The 25,053-nt window shown below is 47.1% G+C and overlaps 1 protein-coding gene across 1 annotated transcript in view; it reads right to left on the bottom strand.

Moving 5' to 3' along the window:
* Nucleotides 1-25,053, bottom strand: part of SH3BP4 (SH3 domain binding protein 4) — a 58,767-nt gene that overhangs the window by 24,867 nt on the left and 8,847 nt on the right. Inside the window, exons 2-3 of the mRNA XM_039494175.1 lie at nucleotides 14,026-14,277; nucleotides 2,121-4,480 (exon numbers count right to left, since the gene is read on the bottom strand). Coding sequence (XP_039350109.1) covers nucleotides 2,121-4,480; nucleotides 14,026-14,143 — 2,478 coding nt within the window. The 5' untranslated portion in view covers nucleotides 14,144-14,277. The remainder of the gene's footprint in view (nucleotides 1-2,120; nucleotides 4,481-14,025; nucleotides 14,278-25,053) is intronic.

Here is a 25,053-nt window from a genome sequence, read left to right as displayed (position 1 = left end):
AAATTCAAGCTGCTACAGTCACCCAATATGCCTACCTAATCTACCTAACATGTTTAGAAGATGTTCAGGGAAAGAGAAGCAGCAAACAGGTTCCTGATTAAACATAACCAGCAGGAAAATCCTTGTTTTTTAATCCTATATAAAAGTGAAGATGTAGAATTCTCTCTTCCCAGTTACAATATTTATAAGAACCCTTTGCTATACTTCAGTGCATGAGGTTTTTTAAATTGACAGTTAACCAGCATATTCCAGTACAGGAGTCATTTTTAATTTTTTGCTATATGCCAGTTTGCTGTCTTATTACAGGCTCCCACATAAAACCTCCGAACGGCTGTTGAAGGCCAACAAGCTTTAACAAGCTCTTTTTGCTTTAAGTTGTTTCACCTCTATGACTCTTCATGGTATTTCTTAAAGTATATATTTATTCCTGGCTTCAGAGCACTAATGACCACTTTAAAGTCAAAGACTACTGAAGCTAGTGGAACAACTTCCAATTACTTCAATGGGCTTTGGATCAGCTACCTTTTAAAATAAACACATACGTCTACGTATCTGCCTAAAAGCCCACAGAGGCTCTGAACATACAGTGTCCACCACTCAGAGAAGGATTGTGAAGTGCCTCTATAGCTATGTAACCATCAATGCGCCACCCTCCAATCTGGAGGTACAGCTTCATTTGCATTTTGATTAACATTTTAACTGTGGAACAGCGAGCAGCCAGTTCAAGATGTTTCACTGCAGCTATGGTGCAGTATCCCACTATGCTTTACTGATCATGATAATTCCCTATGTTGTTAGGGAACAGAAGACTTATAAACTGCCCTAACAGCTAAGTCATTTTCACTGAACTCCACTGAGAGGCAAAGTTATCTATTGGATGGTGCACCGGAAGGAATGTCAGGAGACCTGGGTTGGATTCCCAGGTTAGCCACCAACCTGGTGTGAGACTTGGGCTTTGGCTACACTGGAGAGTTACAGCGCTGGTGGTGCCTTTACAGCGCTGTAACTCACTCCCCGTCCACACTGGCAAGGCACATACAGCGCTGTATCTCCATGGCTACAGCGCTGCTTGTACTCCACCTCCACGAGAGGAATAAAGACTATAGCGCTGCTGCTGCAGTGCTGGGGTGCCAGTGTAAACAGGGAATAATCTTAGTACGCTGTTACTGACCTCCAGAAGCTTCCCATAATGCTTTTAAGTGAAGATAACTGTTTTGTTGTGATGCCTCTTTGTTTCGTTGTGAACTCCGGGCTCCGGAGCTGCTTATCACAAAAACCAAACACAGCCCGTTTGCTGTGAATGAGCAGAGGCAGGGGGCTCCCTTTGGAACACCCACAGCTAGTGTTGGCTTGAGGAGAGGGGGAGGGAGGGGGCTTGAGGAGAGAAGCAGCGTGGCGGGTGGGGGTCCATTTCGGAGTGGCTGCTTATCTGGTCTGTGAGGAAAAAAACCAAACAGTTGCTGTTTGCTTTCAGTGAGTGAGAGAAAGAGGGGTGCGGGAGGGGGTCAGAACTTGCAAGGCAGGGAGCTGACACAGTGTCAGCTCCAAAAATCCACTCTCTCTCTCCCCCACGCTCCCTGTCACACTCCACCCCACCCCCCTCTTTTGAAAAGCACGTTGCAGCCACTTGAACGCTGGGATAGCTGCCCATAATGCACCGCTCCCAGTGCTGCTGCAAATGCTGCCAATGTGGCCATGAGAGTGCGCTGGCAGCTGTCAGTGTGGACAGACTGCAGCGCTTTCCCTACTCAGCTGTACGAAGACAGCTTTAACTCCCAGCGCTGTACAGCTGCAAGTGTAGCCAAACCCTCAGACAAGTCATTCCATCTTTCTGTGTCTCCTTGCCACGTTGGCTGTTCAGGGTAAGGACTTTGTGTATGTACAGCACCTAGTACACTGAGGTCCTGATCCCACTTGGGGATTTCTAGGCCCTGCTGTAATAGGAATATAGTGAAGGATAGCCAGTTTCCCATCAAAACATGCTGCAAGAAACCCACACGTTCAGATGTACTTTCGTTTGTATGGACTGTTTACAAACACATTGCATTCCTGTTTCTACCCCCAATTCAGAACACATTTCCTAATAGATTAAGAATCTCTCCGGCAGGATGAGTACTCACCGCCATTAGCTCTTTCTGGAAAGATTTCCTCTCCTTGTTCTCGGTATTATTGCAGTCTTCTTTCAGCTTCTCCAAAACTGAGGCTACCCGTTCCGACTCGCTGTCTAGTTCTGCTCGACAGAAGAAAGTGAGCGGCAAGTTCATGTATCCCAAGGCATCTGCGAATGAGCGCCAGCTGCTGATGTTCTCCATAAGCAGAGTCCTGACTGAGGCGTAGATGTAGGTCAGAAATTTGCAAGGCCTCAGGATTTGCTCAAGCAATGCACTGGTGGTGAGATCAGGTCCAGAAAAATAGCTGGGCTTGACTTTCCCAACCACTAGCACGTTTTTGGCGTGAACAAGGCCGATTTTTCCTTGGTAGTAGCCAATGTACCATTCCTTGGTCCACAGCTGGCCTTTCAGTTTGATCTTCTCTTCACTGAGCAGCGCTATGACATCCCCTTTCTTATATTCCAGTAAATAATGGTTCTTGTTTTGGCGCACTACAGTTTTAAGCAGTTTGCCATACTTCAGGCTCGCAACTGGCCGCTCCTGAAAGACAAGATATTTGCTAGTGGCAGCGAGGGAGGACAGAATGATCTTCCCAACCTCATTCTTCTTGAGGAACCTTCTCTGCCCAGTGGACTTGATGGCATTTTTAGGAGGTGGCTGTGGTGTTTGCACACAGAACTGGGTCAATATGGCGTCCTTGTCATCCTTGACCTGTATCCTCAATGTGAAGTCTGAGAGCTCATTGAAGTCATGGGACATAATCGGGAAGATGAGGCGGCTGACTTTCCCCAGCTTCATCTGGAATCCTCTGACGATTTTGGCTTGTTCACTGGCCTTCACCTCATAATTAGTCATGTTGGAAAACATGCAGAGTTTCAGGTCCTGCGGCCGGGCCAGAGCGAACTGGTGCTTTCCCCACAGCTGCAGGGCCACGGGCGCCATGCCGTGGATTTGCCGTGTAACCTCGGTCACTAAGAGAGTCTTTGGCGCACACTCGTGTCCAAAAATAGCCACTATGGTTTTAAAAGAAGGATGTATGTGTTTGGGACCATAAACACCCACTGTGATCTTTTTACTGATGTAGTCCCAGACAGTGTAAGGATATATGACGTTCTGTCCTTGGGCTACAACGGCTACATACATACAAGGTTCCAGGTTATCCAATTGCACCTGTATCGTGTCTCCATAGGAATAGCTGAGTTGCATTGGTGTATAGGGTCCTTCTTTCGTGTCACTCCGCAGGCACTGTAATCCCACCAAGCTCTGACTCACAATGTCATTCTTGACCTCCGCCGACACTTTCACCTCCAACATGATAAATGTTTTTACCTCCATGTTGCTCAGTTTAATCTCCAGCACTGGGCTTATGGTGCTGCATTTGTCACTGTTGAGCTCCAGGGGTGGGTCTAAGAGGGCTTTCATGGAGATCTGCTGCGTTTCCCCCGGTGAGACGTGTCCTTCTGGCACATGGATGCTAATGTTAGTATCTGGGAGCTGAACTGCTCCACCAGAACTATCCAGCTTGCAGACGATGTTGGTCTCCACAGGTTGTGTCTGACCCCAGCCAGGATTCTGGCCAAGCAAGTCCAAGTCGTGGCACGACCGTGCCAGCTTCCTGTGGTTCAGCCAGGCAGTTCTAAAATCTTCCCTGCTCTGGAACTGCTCTGGGGTAGGCGATTTTAATCCAGTAAAGAACCCCGATGATGCTGGCATTTCTGATTTTGCCTGAAGGACAGACAGCTCTGACAAACTGTATGAGCGTTTACTTCTGAAGAAGGGATTGTCCCGCTTCACAGGCTGTTCGAACTCCAATCCATTTGTGGATGGACGTTCCACAAAGATGTTACTTATGCTGTTGTTCATTGCAGAACCAGTCCCTGTAAACGGAGGAGCCGTGTCAAACAGCAGTAAGTCCACAGCTGTTTTGGGGATGCACTCTTTGTCTGAGCTGGGTGTCATTTGCAAGTTCCCATTCAGAAACGGGTTGGTTTGGACCCCATTTAAGAAAGGGTTGTTACCGTAGGTGTTGGCAGAGTTTCTCTTTACGTCAGTCCACTCTCCAAGCAGATCTAGCTCTCGGACTCCTTCGTCAGGGCTTTCGAGCAGATTGTCTATCATGCCACTGTCAGTGAAGGAAGAGTTGCGGTAGTTTACAGGCTGGACGTAGGAGGAAGGTATGTATCCCATTTCCGTGGTATTATGAGCATACCACCACTCGCCTCCCGAGGTATCCAAGACATAGAGGTGGTCACCCTTGGAGAACTTTAATGTTGTGAAGTTAGTTGGGCAATAGTCCTTGATTGCTACAACTTCCTTTGCATTTCCAAAAGGCATGGGATTGTCTACCAGCAAGGCACTAGGAGAAGGCACTGCAAAGTGAAAAGAAACAAGCGTCACAAGCAACCTGCAGAAGTCATAACAGTTACTTACTAAACCTTCATCTTGGAAAAGCAATCCAATTACTTCGACCAGTGTAGGCCAGACACAAGTTTTATCATATCATCTGATCATTTTACTTCTTCTAATCTCTTTAAAATTCATCCACCCAGCACTTTGGATGCTTTGATATGTAGCGAGAGCGAGCTTCTGTCCTGAAGATCTTACAATCAAAAGAGACCAGACAGTCCAAGGGCTGGAGGAAAACCAGAGATGTGACTTGGCCAACATCATCCAGCAGCCCAGTGGCAGAATTGGAACTAGATTCCCAGTCCTATATCTTACCAATTAGACCACATTACCTCTCCTTTCAAGTAAGGGCCTAACAACCTCTTCTACAGGAAAATTTGGAACTCCATGCTCTTAAGTCAGTGCGTGGAAAGAAGGAAAAGGCTCAGGATAAATGGCACATAAAGGAAATGATTTAATGGGGCTTTATCAGAGTCTTAAAGGAGTCGGATGTTGGGGACATCTTTTACCAACAGAATCAGCCGGTCCAGTTGGTTTCTTAATCTGGTACCTGTTACCTTAGAATCTGAGCAACTAAAAACAAACAAGTCTTATAGTCTGCAACCCTGGGGACTGCTGCGCAGGGTCAGCAATATCTTAAAATGCTCTGGCTGATGATTCTTTGTAATCACAGATTGCTCCTTGGGCTCAGTTAAATAGCATTACCAAGGAGAAAGTCAAGGCGGGGGAGGGAACATCTGTTCTTGGACCAACTTTTGTTGGAGAGAGAGAGAGAGAGAGCGCGAGAGAGAGAGAAGCTCTTGAGCTTACACAGAGCTCTTCCTCAGGTCTCTGATGATCAAGAATGACGTAAACAAAATACCAGCCTTCTAAAATTCCTGTTCCCCTGAATTGATTGTGGAAGGAGACTTTTTTTTTTTTTATTTTTATTTTTTTTTAAAGATTTAAGGATTTATTCACAAGGACAGATACCAACAATATCAATCCTTCAACTAGGACCCGGAACCAGCAAAACCAACTCATATTGGTCTTCAAACACATGCTCAAGTCCTCATTATCGTCGGTGTGCTTGTCTCAGTCGAAGCGCTAGTCACTTGCTACAGAGTTCCGTGCTTTTTATTTTTTGTGCTCTGACCAAAATCAGCCTGTTCTCAGCTTTTCCCTCCCCTTCCCCAACGTTTGCATTTCAAGGCTATTTAATAAAAATTAACTCCATGTCCAGAGAGAGGTCCATGTAACGGGAGCTCCCAAAATAAACACTGCAGCTTACCACTGCTGTATTATCAAGAATTAACCAGTGTTTCCAAACTCATTTCCAATCGTAGTATTCAGCCGCAGGCCAAACTGCATAGTATTTTGCCATACTAACAGAGCTCCTGATACAAACCTAAAGCAATAAAATATAGCCTACAGATGGTCAGCTTTTTTGCATCCACAGTTGGACCATGTTTGCTGCAATAAACGTTAAAGTAAAACTTGGATCTGTCACCAGCATTTTGTTATCTTGCTAGACAAACCAAAGATTTTTGCCTAAGGGAAAAAAGTCCACTTTTGTAAGTACACACAGCCATAAATAAAATAAATAAATAAATAAAAATCTACTTTTAAAAAATTGTTCAGACTGGATTATCCCAGTATCAAGGCTGAGGCAGAATCAAGATTCCGCCCCTCAAAATAAAAGGGTCATAGAAATTCATTCATGCATAAAGCCACTAGCCCAATGTAACTCTATGCTGCCTGAATATAGCGGTTTTAAAGACCGAGAAGGCACTTGAAAGGTTATTTTGATAAGCATGTTACAACATGATGCTGTTATATCAGAAAAGAATTCTAGTAAAGCTCCCAGGCGGTCTTTAAACACCTCTGCTAGCTCTTAGCTATCGCAGCACATACGATATACAATATTACACATTGATCTGACGTTCCCTGAAGTAATGTAGGCACAAAAAGGGAACATGGTTGAAATTTAAATGTTTTCTTTAAGAGACTTAGGGGTCCCTTTGCTTTCTACTGTTGCCTTGTGCTACCTTAGATGGGGGAACATCTTACTTTAAATACAAAAAATGTAGCTCCGCTACTGTAATTCCAGAAACTTTATAAAGTTTAAGGACTCAAACTCCTGCAAAGATGGGGCTTGACAGTATATGCCAATGCCAAAGAGCTGTTACTGTTGCTGAAAATTCCAGATGACAAGCCATGATCGACTTAAAAAACACTGAGATCTCCAACTATGGGAAATTAAACTTATGGGGATTTTTTTTCTCCGTCAACCAAGGAGAAATGCCACTTTTGAAATAAAATACCAAGGAAAAAAACAAACGAAAGAGCAATATGCCTATTTTCCTATCTACATATGACTGGGACTGGTTTATGTGCAAGTTCTATGCCATATTCTTTGAGCTTTAAGGAGCTGTGGGAGTTGGTTTCCTTAATGAACACACTGTACTAGGTGAAAAGTAGGTGTGACAGTACAGTCATGTGGGTAAAAAAGCCAAACATGTCTCAGAACTGACAAACTGGACAGTAACAGCCTGTGAATCCCAAGACGACAGAGCCTGGTGATGTTCGGAACAGAAAGTGCCCTCACCCAGGCTTGCAGTTGTTTCCAGCACTCCACAGCTGACTCAGACATTCCAGGCTTCAGAGTCACACAAGGTAGGTGAGGAAATATCAAGACTGCAGACACAGAGTGACAATTCTGGAATCTCAGATTAATCTGAGGACAGGGATCTTAGCCCTCCACTTTGCAAAGTCCATTTATTTACTGATTGTAATGACAAGAGGAGACGGAATGACAGCTTTATCCAGTGCTGCTGGGCAGAAACCAATGCTTTGACCAGATCATTTCCCATTCCATCGGAACCAGGAAAGAGGGGGTGGGGGGAACAGGCGAGAAAGAGAGAGAGAGAGAGAGCGCGCGCATTGGGGGAGTGGGCGGGGGGAGAGTTAACTGTCCCCAACCCACATTTATTGTCAGTGCGACATGTAATCCCTCTGTGAAATCTTTCTGGCATCCCGGTACGAAGCGGCCATTAATTCAATTAAATGCTGCAAAACCTGTGAGAGGTGCAGCCATCGCTCTGGGTTACTGGCTATTTCTCTATCTGACACCAATTCTACCAGCACAGCTGTGCTGTCCCTGGTCTCAGGTAGTTAACTGAGCTGCCATGACTCTGTGACTTGGTCGCCCAGCTCGGAACAGGGGCTGGGGTTTGCTTTGTTAATGTCACTAACGTCACTAGATAAAACGCAGCCATAGCTGCATCTTTTCTCTAGATCACTTCTGGCTATGAAGCATCCACCGAGTATCTAGATCAACTGCTCTGTAGAGCCCTGATCCTGCCAGGTGCTGGGCATCCAGCATCAATTCAGCCAAACTCTTAAGCATGTGCTTCACTGTAAGTGTGGGAGGCCCAATCTTCACTAGCTGTGTTCTGAACTCATGTTAGCTAACAGGGAAACCCTACTGAAGACAAGGCAGTTTTAACGAGAGTGAGGAGGTTGAGGTAAACCATAGCCCCTCCCCCCCCTCCATATCTTGACCTGCTAACTCATTTTTAAACTACCTTGTTCTCACCAGGATTTCACGTGGGCTTAGTTACCAGCTGTTAGCTCAGAGGTAGGTGGCAGAAAAGACGAAAACAACACACTCGGGACAAGCAGGGGCACGTTTGGGCACATGCCATCTGGGAGGCCTAGGTGCTCTGCATTGGCATTACCTTCCCTTTCCTGCACAGCGGGAAAAGCCACTGTCATGAAGATCTCCTAACCCATGTAGGAGTGACGCTGTGCTCCTGCATAGCGCCCACATCCTCTAGCCATACCCCTTGCCCTCTGGCACACCTGCTGGGCGGTGGCTGGCTGAATAGAAGAAAAAAAGTGTAAAGAAGTTGTGAATGTTGCTCACAGTTCCCCCCCTTCATCAAAAATTTGACAGACAACTTGGTCTACTCGCTCCCCAATGCAAACTGACCCGCCACGCACCACAGACACAGATGGAGTCTATTCCTCTCTTACAGTATACAAATCACATGCAGACATTAGATCTTCTTCATTCTGCAGTGCCTGGAATTTACTTAATATTGCCGTCATTCTCACAATGCTGCCAGGAGCCTGACCACACCTCGAAGGGCTAGTGTGCTAGACAGTACGACAAACCAACAGCAGCGTGAGAGTAACAGAAGCAGTGCATCTTCCCCCTCTTTAAAATGCTGAAGTAATTTTTCACCTCCAACACAGGCATGTTCCGAAAGGAACATTTTAGCAATTCCAGCCAGAGGCAAGATAACCCGCCCAGCTGTGTGTGTTCCTGGGGGGTGCAGAGAAGGCAACAAACATGTTTATGACGTCTTCCAGGCTCTGATCTCACTGGAACTCAAACACAAAAATTAAAAGCACCTCTTGACACGAACAGCAAGGGATGTGGAGGTTTCCTGGGTACTGTTCTGCACTGCTCTTAGGCCTTGCTTGTACTTGAAACACACTGGGCACAACTCATGCAAGATCCTGTGGTAGTGATGGGCTTGGGCTTCAGAGGCACTTTTTGTGCCAAGGTCATGAATGAAAACGATAAGTAAGATTGGTCCCAAGACTGATCCCTGAGGAACTCCACTAGCAACCTCCCTCCAGTCTGACAGATCATCTTTCACCTTTAGTCGGTTCCTTTCCCACTTTTTATTTTTGAATTAATCCCTCTTTTCCAATTTAACTGATAATTTCCCATGTGGAACTGTATCAAATGCCTTACTGAAATCCAGGTAGATTAGATCTACTACATATCCTTTATCTGCAAAATCTTCTCAAAGATAGTGATCAGGTTGGTCCAGCATGGTCAACCTTTTGTAAAACCATGTTATATTTTATCCCAATTACCATTCACCAGTATGTCCTTAACTACTTTTTGTTTCAAAATTAGTTTTAAGACCTTGCATATAATTGAGGTCAAACTAACAGGCCTGTAGTTTCCTGGATCACTGCCCCCCACACACTTTTCTTAAAAAATAGGAACTATAGTAACAATTGTCCAGTCACAGGGTACGACCCCAGAGTTTACAGAGTCATTAAAAATCCTTGCTATTGGACTTGCAGTTTCATCTGCCAGTTCCTTTAATAGTCTTGGATGGAGATTATCCAGGCCCCCCGGTTTGGTCCCATTAAACTGTTTGACTTCCTCCTCGGCTGTGGTAATTTCTACTTCATATCCTTGTTGCCATTAGCCACCCTGTCACTATCCCTAAGCTCTTCATTAGCCTCATTAAAAACTGAGGCAATATATTCATTTTGGTGTTGGGCCATATCTAAATTATCTTTAATCTCCACCCCATCCTCAGTGTTTAGCAGTCCCACTTCTTTCCGTGTTTTCTTTTTATGGCTACAGAACCTTTTACTATTGGTTTTAATTCCCATTGCAAAGTCCAACTCTGCTTGGCTTTTGGCAGTTCGCACTTTCCCCCTACACTTTCTGACCTCCAAGAAGTAGCTTTCCTTGCTGATCCATCCCTTCTATTCCTCATAGACTGTCTGCTTTCTCTCAATCACCTGTCTGAGATGCTTGCTCATCCAATTTGGCCTGCAACCTTTTCCCCTCCCCCCCAGTTTGGGATACAGGCTTCAGGTAGCTTCTGCAACTTTGATTCAGCCGACCTCAGCCCCACTGTAGATACTGCAACGTCAACAAAAGAATTCTTTCATCAACCTAGCTACTGTGTCTTGGAGAGATCGATTTAAAATTTTTATTAAAGTTACTGTTTAAAATTAAATATACACAAGTTAAGAGGGAAGGTACTGTACATCTGGGGTCAGGCTCGAGTTATGAGGGATTACAGGTATTGGTCACAAGGTTCATGAGATACATACATATCACATAACCAGCATAGACCCAGATTGGGGTGTGGGAGTTTTTAAAGCATCAGTGCATAAGTGGGCTTGGGTATGCCACCAATGGAATGTATTAAGAGTCCAAGTCAGTATCAGTGTAATGAATAAGTACATGGGTGGGGTGCGTCCCTTGGTTCATCAGAGAATGAAGTGGGTTATTTCCCTGGTCGGTGGTCTCAGTTACTCAAGCTGGTACTGGCGGTGTCCCATGATGTGTTCCATATAAATGTCTCTGGACCATCTGATGATGTCGGACACCATGAGCTGTCTCATGAGCCGGGCGTAGCATCGACCGACTCCGAACGCTCTCAGTATCGGTTCGTTGCGGGGTGCCCAGGGCTTCCACAATCAGGACACGTCTGGACCTCGTAGCCCTGGGCTCTCTGAGTGTCAGCCAGTGGGGTGTACTTCAACACCTTCCGTGCTCGGGCCTCGTGGAAAGCCAGTGACCTTTTTTCAAATGGCACCGTGATGTCTATCATGAGGACCTTCTTTTTCTCTGCGTTGGTTACGACGATGTCGGGTTGCAGTCGGCTGTCTGTCCTGATGATGGCGGAGTCAACGGTGATCTTCCCCAGGAACGGCGGGATGACTTTCACCAGCCGGTGCTGGATGGCATTGTGGTGGTGCCGTCAGGCTCCAGAGTGCTGTTTGCATCCACACAGGATGTGGGGCAGGGTCTCGTTGGCGTAGCCGCACTTTCTGCAGCACTTGTCCCGGTTGCCATGGCGGACGGCTCCATTGAGGGGAATGCAGTTGAGTTGGGCCTGATGGACGAACCACCAGTCGGTGAACCTGGTGAAGCTGCCCCTGAGGAGAAAGTGGTTGCTGGCATCCCACTTGCTGGACACCTTGAACACCTTGCCCTGGTCCGGCTTCCACTTGAGGTTCTCAGCACAGTGGCAGTGGATGGCATCTTTCAGAGTCCTTTCCAGGATCGTTCTGGTGGTCAGGGTGACAATGGTGTGGTCTGAGGTCTTCATGCACAGCACCAGTATTCCCAGCTCCCAGCGCTCCTCGCACCACTTCCAGCGGCAGCCGATCCTCTTTTCTAGGCGGCTTGAGGTGTTGCGGGCACGGGACCAGAGAAAGGACAGGTCTCCTCCCTCTCTCCCAAACTCAACCTCCAGGGAGCGCAGAGGAAGGTGGCGACATCCTTCTGGGAGAGGGCCTTGCCAATGCGTTTCTTGACTACATCCCATATGGCTTCATCTGCGATACTCTGCACTGTTGGGTCTGGGCATATCAGGAGGCGGAAGGCGCGGGTGATCACCATCACGTCGCACAGATCGCCCATCCAAGGTACGTTGGCGCCGCCCTGCCTGTGGGAAATGTAGATGATGTTGGTGCTGGCCCTCTGGGGAAGGTAGAGCCATTTCCTCACCAGCTGCCTGATGGTGCTGTCGGTTTTGTTCAGGGGCACCTTGGCTACGGCCGATCCCCTGAAGATGAAGGAAATGCGAGGGATCAGGAAGGTATTGAGGATGTTGATCTTTTGCCGGGGGCGAGCACGGAGGAGTCGTGGTGGGCTGCATCCCGCAGGATCTCCGCGATGGTGTCTTCAGGGGTCTGTCAGATGCGGACTCCTGTGGGTGTGCCCAGATGTTGGTATACCTCAAACTCCTTGAGGGAGGCTATGGGCTCACCCTGGATCAGGAACCTTGATGCCCAGACCAGAGCCCTGGTGCTGCCATCGACATGGAGAGAGGCACACTTTATAGGGTTGAAGCGGAGGCCCATCCGCTCGGTGGCTCGGCTGGTGACGTCGAGCATCCGCTGGAGGCTTTCCAAGCTGTTGGTGATAACCCTTTACATTCCTTCATCGGGCAAACTGTCAGCGTTGCCAACTCTTATGATCTCATCATTAAAATGATCTCTCAAGAGATTTAAGTCCCAAAGTCATGCAATTAGGGGGAAAAAATCTCATCTTTCATTTTAAAAAAAGATAAGTTCCTATCTGGTTGCAGTAAAATGCATGAAAATATAGTTCAAGGACACCCTAAAGACTCAGAAGCTATAAAAGCAAATATGTGGGGAGGAGGGGAGTTCTCTCTTTTGAAATCTCATGATTGTGTGTGGCCTGACTCATGATTTTTGAATGCTTGAGGTTGGCAATACTGCCAATGTTGTGTGCGCTAGAGAATCTGCATTGTTTTATAGCATCAAAACTCATGCCAGGCCTGCTCGATCACTGAAGTGCAGCCTGCCATTAGGACTTGTGATTTTCAAAGGCATGTGGGGAAAGGGAAGGAAGAAATGGATTAGGGAAAGGAGCATTTCTTTGTCCTCTGTATATGGCTGCCAAGAGAACACCCAAACTTTTCTGGTTATTTTTCTTCTTCTTCTGTCCACATCATCCTCCCAGCTATACGGGCCGCCTCAGCATCACAGTACTCAGGGTATGAAGCGGAAAAAGAACTGGGTCAAGCAAGCTGGTTTAGAAGAAAACACCAAGCCATCCGTGTAAGCAGCAGCTGATGAGTCACAAGTATCCAGTGGAAACAAAGAGTAATTATTAGAGCCTGGCAAAGGGCCACATCTCCTACAGACGCCGAGTGGGCAAAATGGAGATAGTTTATCCTGCTGATGGAACATGTTTCAGTTGGTCTCCACTTGATGCTTTACGCTGGGCTGGGAGACCCAAAGGTGACCCTACCCCCAAAGAACATACAAACGACCATACTGGGTCTAGTCCAGTATCTTGTCTTCCCACAGTGGCCGGTGCCTGGTGCTTCAGAGGGAGTGAACAGAACTGGGCAATTTCAAGTGATCCATCCTCTGTCATCCAGCCCCAGCTTCTGGCAGTCAGAGGCCAGGGACACTCAGAGCATGGGGTTCTGTCCCTGACCATCTTGGCTAACAGGCAATAGTAGACCTATCCTCCATTACCTTATCTCATTCTGTTTTGAGCCCAGTTATACTTTCAGCCTTCCAACATTCTCTGGCAATGAGTTCCACAGGCTGACTGTGCTCTGGGTGAAGAGGCAAACTGCACAACCTACTTTCCTGCCACGCGCAAATCAATATTTGTTAGATAATGAACTAAACACAATTGTAACAAATTAGTTGAAAGCGTCCCTTTCAGGAGAGGACAATGGAAAAAAAAAAATCAATCAATCAATCAGGAGCCTAGTCTATTTTCAATTGCTTCCACCATACCGGTTAGGGTCTGTGTTCACACAGCCCTTGAATCCAAACTGCCTTGACACTGAGTGCTCCAGTCAGCTATGGAAGATCCCAGATCTTTCTAAGTGTTTACAAAACCCCCTCAAAACTTTGACCCCCCCCCCCCCAAGGAGGAGATATGTTAAACTAAAAAATTAGGAAAACCAAACTGCAGGGGAAAGCGGCTGGTGCTGGTTAAGGGACTAGAAGAAGATTGGAGGTTCAATTCCTAGTTCTGCCACAGACTCCTTGTGGGACCTTGAGCAAGTCACTTCACCCCTTCACTTCCCACCTGAAGAGTCAGTTTACCACCATTCCTTTCTCCCCAGGTCCCCTTCGTATGTTTTGCCCAGGACTGTCTTATTATATATGCCTACCGAGCCTAATGCCATGGGACACCGGTCTTAGTCAGGGCCTCCATCTGCTACTGTAATACAAATATCAAATGCTGCAAAATCCTGCTCACCTTTGACTTCACTAAAGCTGGTTTCTGAAAACCCTTCGCCGAGGTCGATCAGCGTCCCCTCGGACTTGCAGCGCGGGAGGCCACTGGAGTTGGCAGCACGAATCCTCTGGGCTGCCATCCTGAAACCGGGCCCTGTCCTGGGAAACGCTAGTGGGCCATGTTTCCTTGCTGCAGGTGCTATACCATCCAGCGTGGGAAATTCCAGCTGCCAAGAGGACTGTGTCCAGATGCAACTTTTACAGGCCAAACAACCTGAAGGGAGAATAAAAGAGTTGGCTAGTGTGGGTATTCACGGCTCACGTGTAGAAATAATCAGGTGGCTGTAGAAAGGCTGAGCATGTGGTTATAGCACTGAGCTGCATCTCAAGAGATTTTGGCTCAAGCTCTCGTGGGTAGGGATGTCTCCTCCCATGTGTCTAGCATAACAGGGCCCCAATCCCAGGTGCTACACATACCATTTACAAACAGAAAAATGGTTCCTGAATTCTCCTTGGGCATCAAGAACTAACTCCCGTACCGCTCCTAGCACAAGCCACCAGTTCTGAGGAGCGAAAAGCTCTGCTACTGAGGAGAACTTGACTTTGGGTCTCATTTCTTACTGAGGATAATGGGGGCTCTTTTTTGTAGAGCATAACCACTGCTCCTTCCTTCAAAAACCAGCTCAGGGTGTCCGTTCTCAGGGTTAGAAATTAGCTCTTCCTTCCCACTCAGAGGCACTATACTGTAGGGCAGGGGTAGGCAACCTATGGCACATGTGCCGAAGGCGGCACGCAAGCTGATTTTCAGTGGCACTCACGCTGCCCGGGTCCTGGCCACCAGTCTGGGGGGGGCTCTGCATTTTAATTTAATTTTAAAATTACCTTTCTTAAAAACATTTTAAAAACCTTATTTACTTTACATACAACAATAGTTTAGTTCTATATTATAGACTTATAGAAAGAGACCTTCTAAAAATGTTAAAATGTATGACTGGCACGCGAATCCTTAAATTAGAGTGAATAAATGAAGACTCGGCACAGCACTTCTGAAAGGCTGCCGACCCCTGCTGTAGGGTATGTTACAATCCCATAATATGTATTGTAAACTGTGTGGTCTTGAGCTGTGGATTCCTGAAATGCCAAATTATTAGCGTCAACTCACTGAGTGCACTCCTGGAGTCATCTTCTGCAAGTCAAACCAGGCTGTTCCTGCCTCCTATTGAAGTACCAGGATGTTCTTGACATTTCTCGTTAAGATTTCATTACTGAGAGTTCCCAGGCTTTAGAATATATTTAAATTCAGATACTACAAGGCAGGCACTAGAATGCTTAAATCTCATGCGTCTTGCAGGCAAGAGAATGGTTAAGTGTCACATGTCCTCCACAGCCAGCTTGTGAGAGGACACAGGAAAGAGCTGATCCCAGAGACTACCTATTCGTGGTGCAGGCACACTTCACCAGGATGGTACTTGCACTGTAACGATCTATTAGTAACCCACTGCAAATCCAACAGGCACAAGGTCAATCTGCCATACAGGGGAACACCAGCCATTAGCACAAAGCACATTGGGACGTTCCACAGCATCAGGTACATAAGTCGTAAGAAGGATTAATATGTACCCAGGTCGGCGGTTTACTACATTCAGATAACCTGTTGTACAGACAGCCCACAGTTTTTTGGCAAGTTTGGTGCTTCAGGCAGTGACAGATCATTAGAACTAGCTACCTCACCTCCAACCTGTATCCCCCACTCTGCCATTCCAGGCTTGCAGAGATGCTGTGAAGTGTTCCTTCCAGCACAGATACATGGCAGTTCTACACTGGTCCCTGAGTGGGAGAAAGGAGGCTCACGGAACATCACTCATTAGGTAAATCTCTACTTTCTGACTTGCTCAGAGGTGAGAAGTTTCTCTTCTCTGTACCTTTAACTCTACAGCCTTGTTAATTTTAATTTACTTTAAGCTAAAATTCTAACATTGTATTCAAAGCAATGGACAAACAAAGATTTCCAGGTACTTCTAATGAAAATATCCAGAGCACATGTAACTAAACATGCGTGGACTTCCCAGATTAGCGTGCATTGTTACAAAAGCAAACAAGGGAAATAAGTAACCCTGCCCACTTCCCTTAAGGCTGCAGCACAGAGAACCTCAAACCCTCTTCTACCATGGCCGCAGGACAGCTACAAACAGCACTCCTGTTTTTTCTTTTCCTCACAAAGGGGAAGGCGCTTGTGACACTTCAATAGGTGGAAACGCATGTTTCTGTTAATTGTGGGGTTGCGTACCTCAGGGAAGGGAGAGAATTAGAGCACCAGATTTTCATTTCTAGCATCCAAATGTCTGTCTACAAATTTAATAAAAATCAAAATTTGCCCCAATAGATACTGAAGCAAATGGTCAACATTTACTTCTTCAATCATTGAGTTCTAATATTTGCCTCAACTGAAGTCATTACCTGCTTATCTATTTATGCTAAGCATCAATTACTATACTTGGCTTGAAAAAATCCAAACATACTCAAGAGCTTTCCCTACTAGAGCCTCAGACTCCATTCCTACAAATTTTAAGCTCTAATGCAACCCAGCCTAACGTCTAGCCCTTGTGGTTACAAAGAATCTTCTTTCCAAATGTGAACCAGATCAGTATCGCCTTCCTCATTGCTCAGAGCCAGAGCTTCTGCAACTGCCCATAGGCGCCACAAAGTGAAATTAACATGAGATTCTCCTCAGTTTCGGCTGCCATTCCAAACCCTTTAGAAAGCAGTGAGAAATATCCAGAATAATTTTCCTGCAGGGTCCAGAGACAACAACCTGGTAGAAATCTCTGCAGCTTCCCCCTTCTAACAGGTGGGTAAGGCCAAGGTGATGGTTGGGTTTCTAACACATATTTGATGTGTCAATTATACAGATGTGTAAATCCAGGCACAGATCTTTCATTATCTGCCCAAAGACAAAATATGTTAATGGCAGAGCTGAGAAGAGAATCCCAAAACCTCACTCCCAAGTACAGTCTCTTTCATAAGGCTCATCTTTCACCCCAGCTTCATGGCCAGAACAGAGTTTAATTTAAGAACATAAGAACGGCCCTACTGGGTCAAACCAAAGGTCCATCTAGCCCAGGATCCTGTCTTCTGACAGTGGCCAATGCCAGGTGCCCCAAAGGGAATGAACAGACAGGTAATCATCTAGTGATCAATCCCGTGTCGCTCGTCCCGAGCTTCTGGCAAACAGAGGCTAGGGACACCATTCCTCCCCACAGAAAAGCAGACTATCAGCTCCAGACATCTCTCCCAATTGCTCCAATGCCATATCCATTAGGACTGGCTCGTAAGACAGCCCAAACACTTTGATGAACCTCCAGGTTTATATCACAGCTGTGCACACGCCCACAAAGCAGGAAACATGCAATAGAACGGTTCACCCATTCCAAGAACTCTCTAAAAAGTCTGCTGGGATATAATGCAAAAACTTCATCACAAAGGAAGAGGTAGAGTTCTAGTTAAGACTTACAAACCTTTATCTTCGAGACCCCAGCTAGAGGTGTCTGCTGAGACAGAAAAGGCTTACTGGAAAAGCAAAGCAAGAGCTCTCCCAGCAGAAGTTGCTCCAATAAAAGATATTACCACTCGCACCTGGTCTCGCTAATATCCTGGAACTGACACAGCTACAACCACACTGCATCCCAACTCTAACCAGCCCTGGAACTCCCATCAAGACAGAGTGACCCTTGCTGCCTTGGTTTCTCATGAAGTTTTCAAGCCACTATGGCTTTTTAGAACTCGGAACTTTCCCCAGCAGACTCCCAGGTTAGTTAAAAACAATCTCATCCAATGGAAGTTGCTGCTGGTAATCTCTCTAATTTCAGCCTCTCTGTGGCTCTTCTCTCTTTCCCCACTCCCCCCCCCCCAAGATATCCCAAATGAACTCTTAAATGGACAGTAGCATATTTCCTAACACCCAACAGCAGCAAATATAGGATGGGCCTCGCAGGCTCCAGGGATAAGTAGCACAGAGCCTACCTGCAGGATGAAAAAGGAGCAAAGGAAGCAAGACTGATCTAACGGAGGTGGCTTTGCAAACCAAGCGGGGTAAGGGTGAGGAGGTAGGTTTAAACAATTGCACCCCAGGTATTTTTGGATTCCTTTCAAGGGCTTTAAAATGCAGGTAACCAATAGAGTCATGAAGAAAAGGATAACGCAAACCTCAGCCTCTCCATCCCATGTCACGCTTATGCTCATCTACACAGATATGACAGGGGCATAACGGGAGAGACAGACACACAAACACTTCTCCATCCTCTTTTTAAAGACTTCAAGTACACCTACATTGAAACTGCTACCGTAGTACAGCTGTACTGCTGGAGCACTTCTGTGTAGACATTACTGACACCAATGGGAGGGGTTCTCTTGTCAGCACAGTTAATCCACCTCTCTGAGGCCTGGTCTACACTAGGACTTTAATTGTGCACCACTCTGTTGGCGCTCTGGACAGCAGTCGAGCTGATTTCTCTGGCCAGCCACACAGGAAATGAGCACCTGCAACGATGCAGAGCTCTCCAGCAGGAGTCCGGGCAATCCCAGAATAGAAAGAGGTCCCCAGCATGGAAGTCCAGGATCTGATCGCTGTGGAAGGTCTCTAAAGCCATGAAAGACAAAGGATACGTGAAAGTGAAGGACCTAAGACAAGGGTATCCCAGACATGCCGCTTCGCACTGCATGCCATTCTAGGTGGGTCTGCCACCAGCCCCACCAGTGACGGTGGACTCCGAGGACGGAATAGTGGGAAGATGAGGAAGGGTCTTTAGAGCTGACAGCCAGGATCTCTTCATCACCTCACAGAGATGAATCAGGGAAGGATCAGGCGTAAGTGCTACAAACAGGGAAACATTTATTTTTTAAGAAACAGGGATTTATATAAAAATAGAAATACTATATAAACATTTTTAAATATGAAACTAAACAAACAGCAGGTCTACACAAACAGCAATGGAGCAATAGTCCTCTGGGGATATTTCAAAAAGCTCTCAGAGAGCAGCTGGAAAAGCCTCAGCAAGAGGTTTCTTGGGAGAGGTGCTTTATTGGGTGCTCCGTTGAAGCACACTCTTCCGCGCCATGCCATCCTCAGGTAGAAGCATGGCAGCGTAGGGTCCTGGTCTGTGCAGGGCTTCTATTAACATCCGCTCAGGGTGATGTCGTTGTGGAAGTGCTGCATCTAATTAGTGGAATTAGTGTACTGTTACTATTGTGCATGGTAGACTTTTACTTTGCATAAGAAAGAAACAGAGTTTTACTTTGCATAAGAATGACCTCGCTAACAGAGTTTTACTTTGCATAAGAATGACCTCGCTAACAGAGTTTTACTTTGCATAAGAATGAAACAGCCACGTGTTGCAGGCCTCAGAGGAAAAGCATACAGGGTCGTCACTGGCGGGAGATGATCTTTTCTGCTTTGCACATTGCCTCCAGCAGGAGAGCACAGCTAAGCACTATCTGATAAGCAGTCTGTACTGTAAGGCTTACCAGGACTTTGTGCAAGAGGATGCAGCTGTCTCTGACTAGTTCCGAGATCTCCTGAGACTTGGTTCCCTGTTTGGTCTTCTTAACTGAAAATGACTAGACTGTGTTTACTGTTGGCAAACATGTATTTGTTCAAGGAAATCACCTACCTTCACGGACTGCCCGCCATAAAAGACAAGGGACGACATGTTCCAGGAACTGATGGCCAGCTCCAGCAGAGCAGAGACAGTCGAGGAGAGCCTGTGTCAGCAGCATCGCACACACCTGGAACGGGAGGATAGGTGGCGGCAGGAAGACCAGCAGGCGACTCAAACGCTGCTTGGTCTAATGAGGAGCAAACGGACACGCGCGCCTTGTAGATGTTCTGCAAGACCACAGGCAGGAGGAGAGAGCCCCTGCAGTGCATCTGCAACCGCCCTCAACGCAAGAAGTCCTGTCCCCTCACCCAAAGTGACAAGAAGGAGCGGTAGGGGCCGTGAGAACTGTCACTGCACCGCAGCAGAGCGTAATGTACAAGACACCTCTCGCGCTGTAAATTTGTAGAAGTTCTTCCCTTACAGGATCACCCAGTCCCAAATCCAAGTTTCAACCCCACTGTGTATAACATTATTAAAAGCGGTTTGTTGTTACTCTCTGTTTCGTGTCAGAAGACTTTGTGGGGATTTTTAATTACAGTGCATAGCCCACATTACCAGGGTACAGACTTGGGGCAGGGTCAACTGCAGGGCACACACAGACTGCAGTCACTAGGCACCAGGGACAGTCTGTGTGGTGTATGCTGCCCCGGTAGGGTCCTGGTGCCTGACATCCCGAATGTAAAGGCAGGCTTCCTTCACATGCATTTGGACCGTAGTCACGATCCTCCCAAGAGACCTCATCCAGGGGCAGATACTCACCCTTCCCCACACCCTCACTTCCTGCAAACCCACCCATCAGTGCACACCTTAACCAGCACAGAATGCTTCCATGTTTCAACGTATAAACTGAAATGGAAAGTCAACGAAAGATTTATTTTTAATTACTAAAACATGTCCTTAGTTTTAAAACGTCCTGGGGCAGTGTGGAAAACTTGGTTTATGATCAGGCTCTCTTAAATTCAAGTGGTCAGTCACAGGTTACCCTGCTCTGCGAGAAACTTTCAAAGCCTCCTGATGCATATCGCTTCCGCTGGGATATTCTCTCAGCACGGGTGTCTGGCTGATCATAAACAGCAGCCAGGCGATTTGCCTCAACCTCCCTCACAGAGATTGTGGAGCACACAGCAAGCAGCAATAACTACGGGATATTCTTTCGCTGATGTCCGCACCACCATTCTGCACTTGCTCAGCCGGTAGTTGAAGAGTTCCTTTTCAGTGTCCAAGGCGCCTGTATAGGTCCCGAGGATCACTGTAGGTATCTGCACATCCCCAACCGTTATTTTGTGGTCCGGGAAGAAAGTGCCTGCCTGGAGGCGTCTAAACAGACCAGAGTTCCTGAACACCCACCCGACGTTGATGTTGGTCAGCTTGCAGCACCATTGAAAAGTAGCCCGGCCTGGTGGGCTGGTGCCAGGATAGGGATGTGAGTCCCATCTATAGCCCCACCGCAGTTTGGGAATCCCATGATGACCTGGACATTTCCGACAGTCACTACCTTTGAGAGCAGTTGCTCAAATGACAGCAATGCTGTCTGGCGTTGCACAGTCAGGGCTGCTCGCATCCTTGTGTCCTGGCGCTTCAGGGCAGGGGACAGCAAGTCACACAGTTCAAGGAAAGTGTCATCCTGAAGTTTCGCAGCCCACTCTGTGTCATCCCAGACCTGCAGCACTATGCGGTCCCACCAGTCTGTGCTTGTTTCCACACCATGAACTTGACCCATTGCCACCATGATCTCCACTGTCAGCATCTGACTGTGGAAGAGGTGGGAAATAGTCCTGTAGTGTAGACAAGCCCTGAGAGGTGGTAGCTTCTTCCATCGACCTAGCAACGTCTACACCGGAGTCAGGGCAGCATAGCTATGTCTCTCCGGTTGTGGATTTTTCATACCCCTGAGTCATGAGTTATACCAATGCCCAGTGCTGTGTGTAGACTGAGCATCCATGATGGTGGAGGAAGCTTCCTATATAAATATCCTTGAACAAAAATCCCCACCAAATAAAACTGTTTACTCCAGAGGGGAGTATCAGACAGGTCAGAATCACGGCACCCAGAAGCAGCTGGATAAATATTCCAGAACCAAGGAAGAAAACGAAGCAGCTGCAGACTGCTGGGAGCCATCACCTGGCACAAATTAGCTCTCCATCCAGGGAGCACCCACACCACCCAGGAGCCAGACAACCACTCCTGCATGATTGATCAAAGCACTTTCTGGAGCTCCAGAGACTATGGTGAGGAGTGCCTAGAGATTGTCGCCCATGGATGTACCTAGGCAGGCAGCAGGTGTGCAGGCTGCAGATGGGAATTCAAACAGCCCTCCAGGCTCTGGAGATAGAGGGCATGCAGCAGCAGAGACGCCAACAGTGTATGAAATATTTTTTACTCATTTGCACCAGACAGCCAACCTGTGTGCACTTCCACTGCAGATAACACTCTTGGCATTCGCCCTCCAGCCTGCCTAGCACAACATAAGCCCGTTCTGCTTATGGTATATTTACCCGTCCATTACTGGGGAGACTGGACACTGTGTTTTCACTTGAGATCCCAGAAACTCTACACTCTCCCTGCACCCCCAGTTAAATGCCGTCTCTCTGAAGCCAGCTGTCTTCGTTATTACACTGGTACCCCAGAAGCACCTAGATGTCCTTTCCCAATAGACTCATAGACTTTAAGGTCAGAAGGGACCATTATGATCATCTGGTCTGACCTCCTGCACAATGCAGGCCACAGAATCTCACCCACCCACTCCTGTAACAAACCCCTAACCTATGTCTGAGTTACTGAAGTCTTCAAATTGTGGTTTGAAGACCTCAAGCTGCAGAGAATCCTCCAGCAAGTGACCCGTGCCCCATGCTGCAGAGGAAGGCGAAAAACCTCCAGGGCCTCTGCCAATCTGCCCTGGAGGAAAATTCCTTCCCGATCCCAAATATGGTGATCAGTTAAACCCTGAGCATGTGGGCAAGACTCACCAGCCAGACACCCTGGAAAGATTCTCTGCAGTAACTCAGATCCCATCCCATCACAGACCACTGGGCATACTTACCTGCTGATAATCAAAGATCAATTGCCAAAATTAATTGCCAAAATTAGGCTATCCCATCATACCATCCCCTCCATAAAGTTATCAAGCTTAGTCTTAAAGCCAGATATGTCTTTTGCCCCCACTACTCCCCTTGGAAGGCTGTTCCAGAACTTCACTCCTCTAATGGTTAGAAACCTTCGTCTAATTTCAAGTCTAAACTTCCTAGTGTCCAGTTTATACCCATTTGCTCTTGTGTCCACATTGGTACTAAGCTTAAATAATTCCTCCCCCTCCCTAATATTAATCCCTCTGATATATTTATAAAGAGCAAGCATATCCCCCCTCAACCTTCTTTTGGTTAGGCTAAACAAGCCAAGCTCTTTGAGTCTCCTTTCATAAGACAGGTTTTCCATTCCTCGGATCATCCTAGTAGCTCGTCTCTGAACCAATACGGTAGCCCCACTGTGCTAGGTGCTGTACAAACATCAAGTAAGGGACAGCCCTGGCCCCAAAGAACGTATGCTGTAAGGAAACAAGGCAGGTAAAGGATGGGAGGGGAGGTGGGGCTGAAGTGCCTTGCCCCAGGTCACAGCTGGGAGCAGAATCCTTGTTTCCTGATGCCCAGTCCAGGCCCAATCAACTAGACCACACTGCCTCTCAAACAGCTGCCTCGTCACCCTAGCATCTGGACACCTTACCATCTTTGATGCATTTATTCTCAATAACTTTGTGGGGTAGGGAGTGCTATTATCCCCATTGTACAGATGGGGAACTGAGGCACAAAGCGGCTAAGGGTCTGTCTACACTATCTCCAGATCAGTGGCACCACTATGGGCAGCTGCATGGCCCCACAATATGCCAATATTTTTATGGCTGACCTGGAACAACGCTTCCTCAGCTCCCGTCCACTCACGCCCCTTCTCTACCTACGCTACATTGATGACATCTTCATCATCTGGACCCATGGGAAGGAGACTCTGGAAAAATTCCACCACGATTTCAACAGCTTCCACCCCACCATCAACCTCAGCCTGGACCAATCTACACGGGAGGTCCACTTCCTAGACACTATGGTGCAAATAATTGATGGTCACATTACCACCACCCTATACCGAAAACCTACCGACCGCTATGCCTACCTTCATGCCTCCAGCTTCCATCCCGGGCACACCACAAGATCCATTGTCTACAGCCAAGCACTGAGGTACAACCGCATATGCTCTAACCCCACAGACAGAGACCAACAAACCTACAAAATCTCCACCAAGCATTCTCAAAACTACAGTACCCGCACGAGGAAATAAGGAAACAGATCAGCAGAGCCAGACGTGTAACCAGAAGCCTCCTACTGCAAGACAAACCCAAGAAAGAAACCAACAGGACTCCACTGGCCATCACATACAGTCCCCAGCTAAAACCCCTCCAGCGCATCATCAGGGATCTACAACCCATGCTGGACAATGATCCCACACTTTCACAGGCCTTGGGTGGCAGGCCAGTCCTCGCCCACAGACAACCTGCCAACCTGAAGCATATTCTCACCAGTAACTGCACACCGCACCATAGTAACTCTAACTCAGGAACCAACCCATGCAACAAACCTCGATGCCAACTCTGCCCACATATCTACACCAGCGACACCATCACAGGACCTAACCAGATCAGCCACACCATCACCGGTTCATTCACCTGCACGTCCACCAATGTAATATATGCCATCATATGCCAGCAATGCCCCTCTGCTATGTACATCGGCCAAACTGGACAGTCTCTAAGGAAAAGGATAAATGGACACAAATCAGATATTAGGAATGGCAATATACAAAAACCTGTAGGAGAACACTTCAACCTCCCTGGCCACACAATAGCAGATCTTAAGGTGGCCATGCTGCAGCAAAAAACTTCAGGACCAGACTTCAAAGAGAAACTGCTGAGCTCCAGTTCATCTGCAAATTTGACACCATCAGCTCAGGATTAAACAAAGACTGTGAATGGCTTACCAACTACAGAACCAGTTTCTCCTCCCTTGGTTTTCACTCAACTGCTAGAACAGGGCCTCATCCTCCCTGATTGAACTAACCTCGTTATCTCTAGCTTGCTTCTTGCTTGCATATATAAACCTGCCCCTGGAAATTTCCACTACTTGCATCCGAAGAAGTGGGTATTCACCCACGAAAGCTCATGCTGCAAAACGTCTGTTAGTCTATAAGGTGCCACAGGATTCTTTGCTGCTTCTACAGAACCAGACTAACACGGCTATCCCTCTGATACTGTCTACACTATGAAGCTTAAGTTGGCCTAGCCACGCGGACATAGCCCTCATGGGAAGACACGGCCTACACCAACAGATGTTCTGTCGGTGGAGGAACAGCACATC

The sequence above is a fragment of the Mauremys reevesii genome, linkage group 11 (assembly GCF_016161935.1).
Source record: "Mauremys reevesii isolate NIE-2019 linkage group 11, ASM1616193v1, whole genome shotgun sequence".
In the NCBI taxonomy this organism is placed as follows: domain Eukaryota; kingdom Metazoa; phylum Chordata; order Testudines; family Geoemydidae; genus Mauremys; species Mauremys reevesii.
This window is presented reverse-complemented; position numbering and strand designations above follow the sequence as displayed.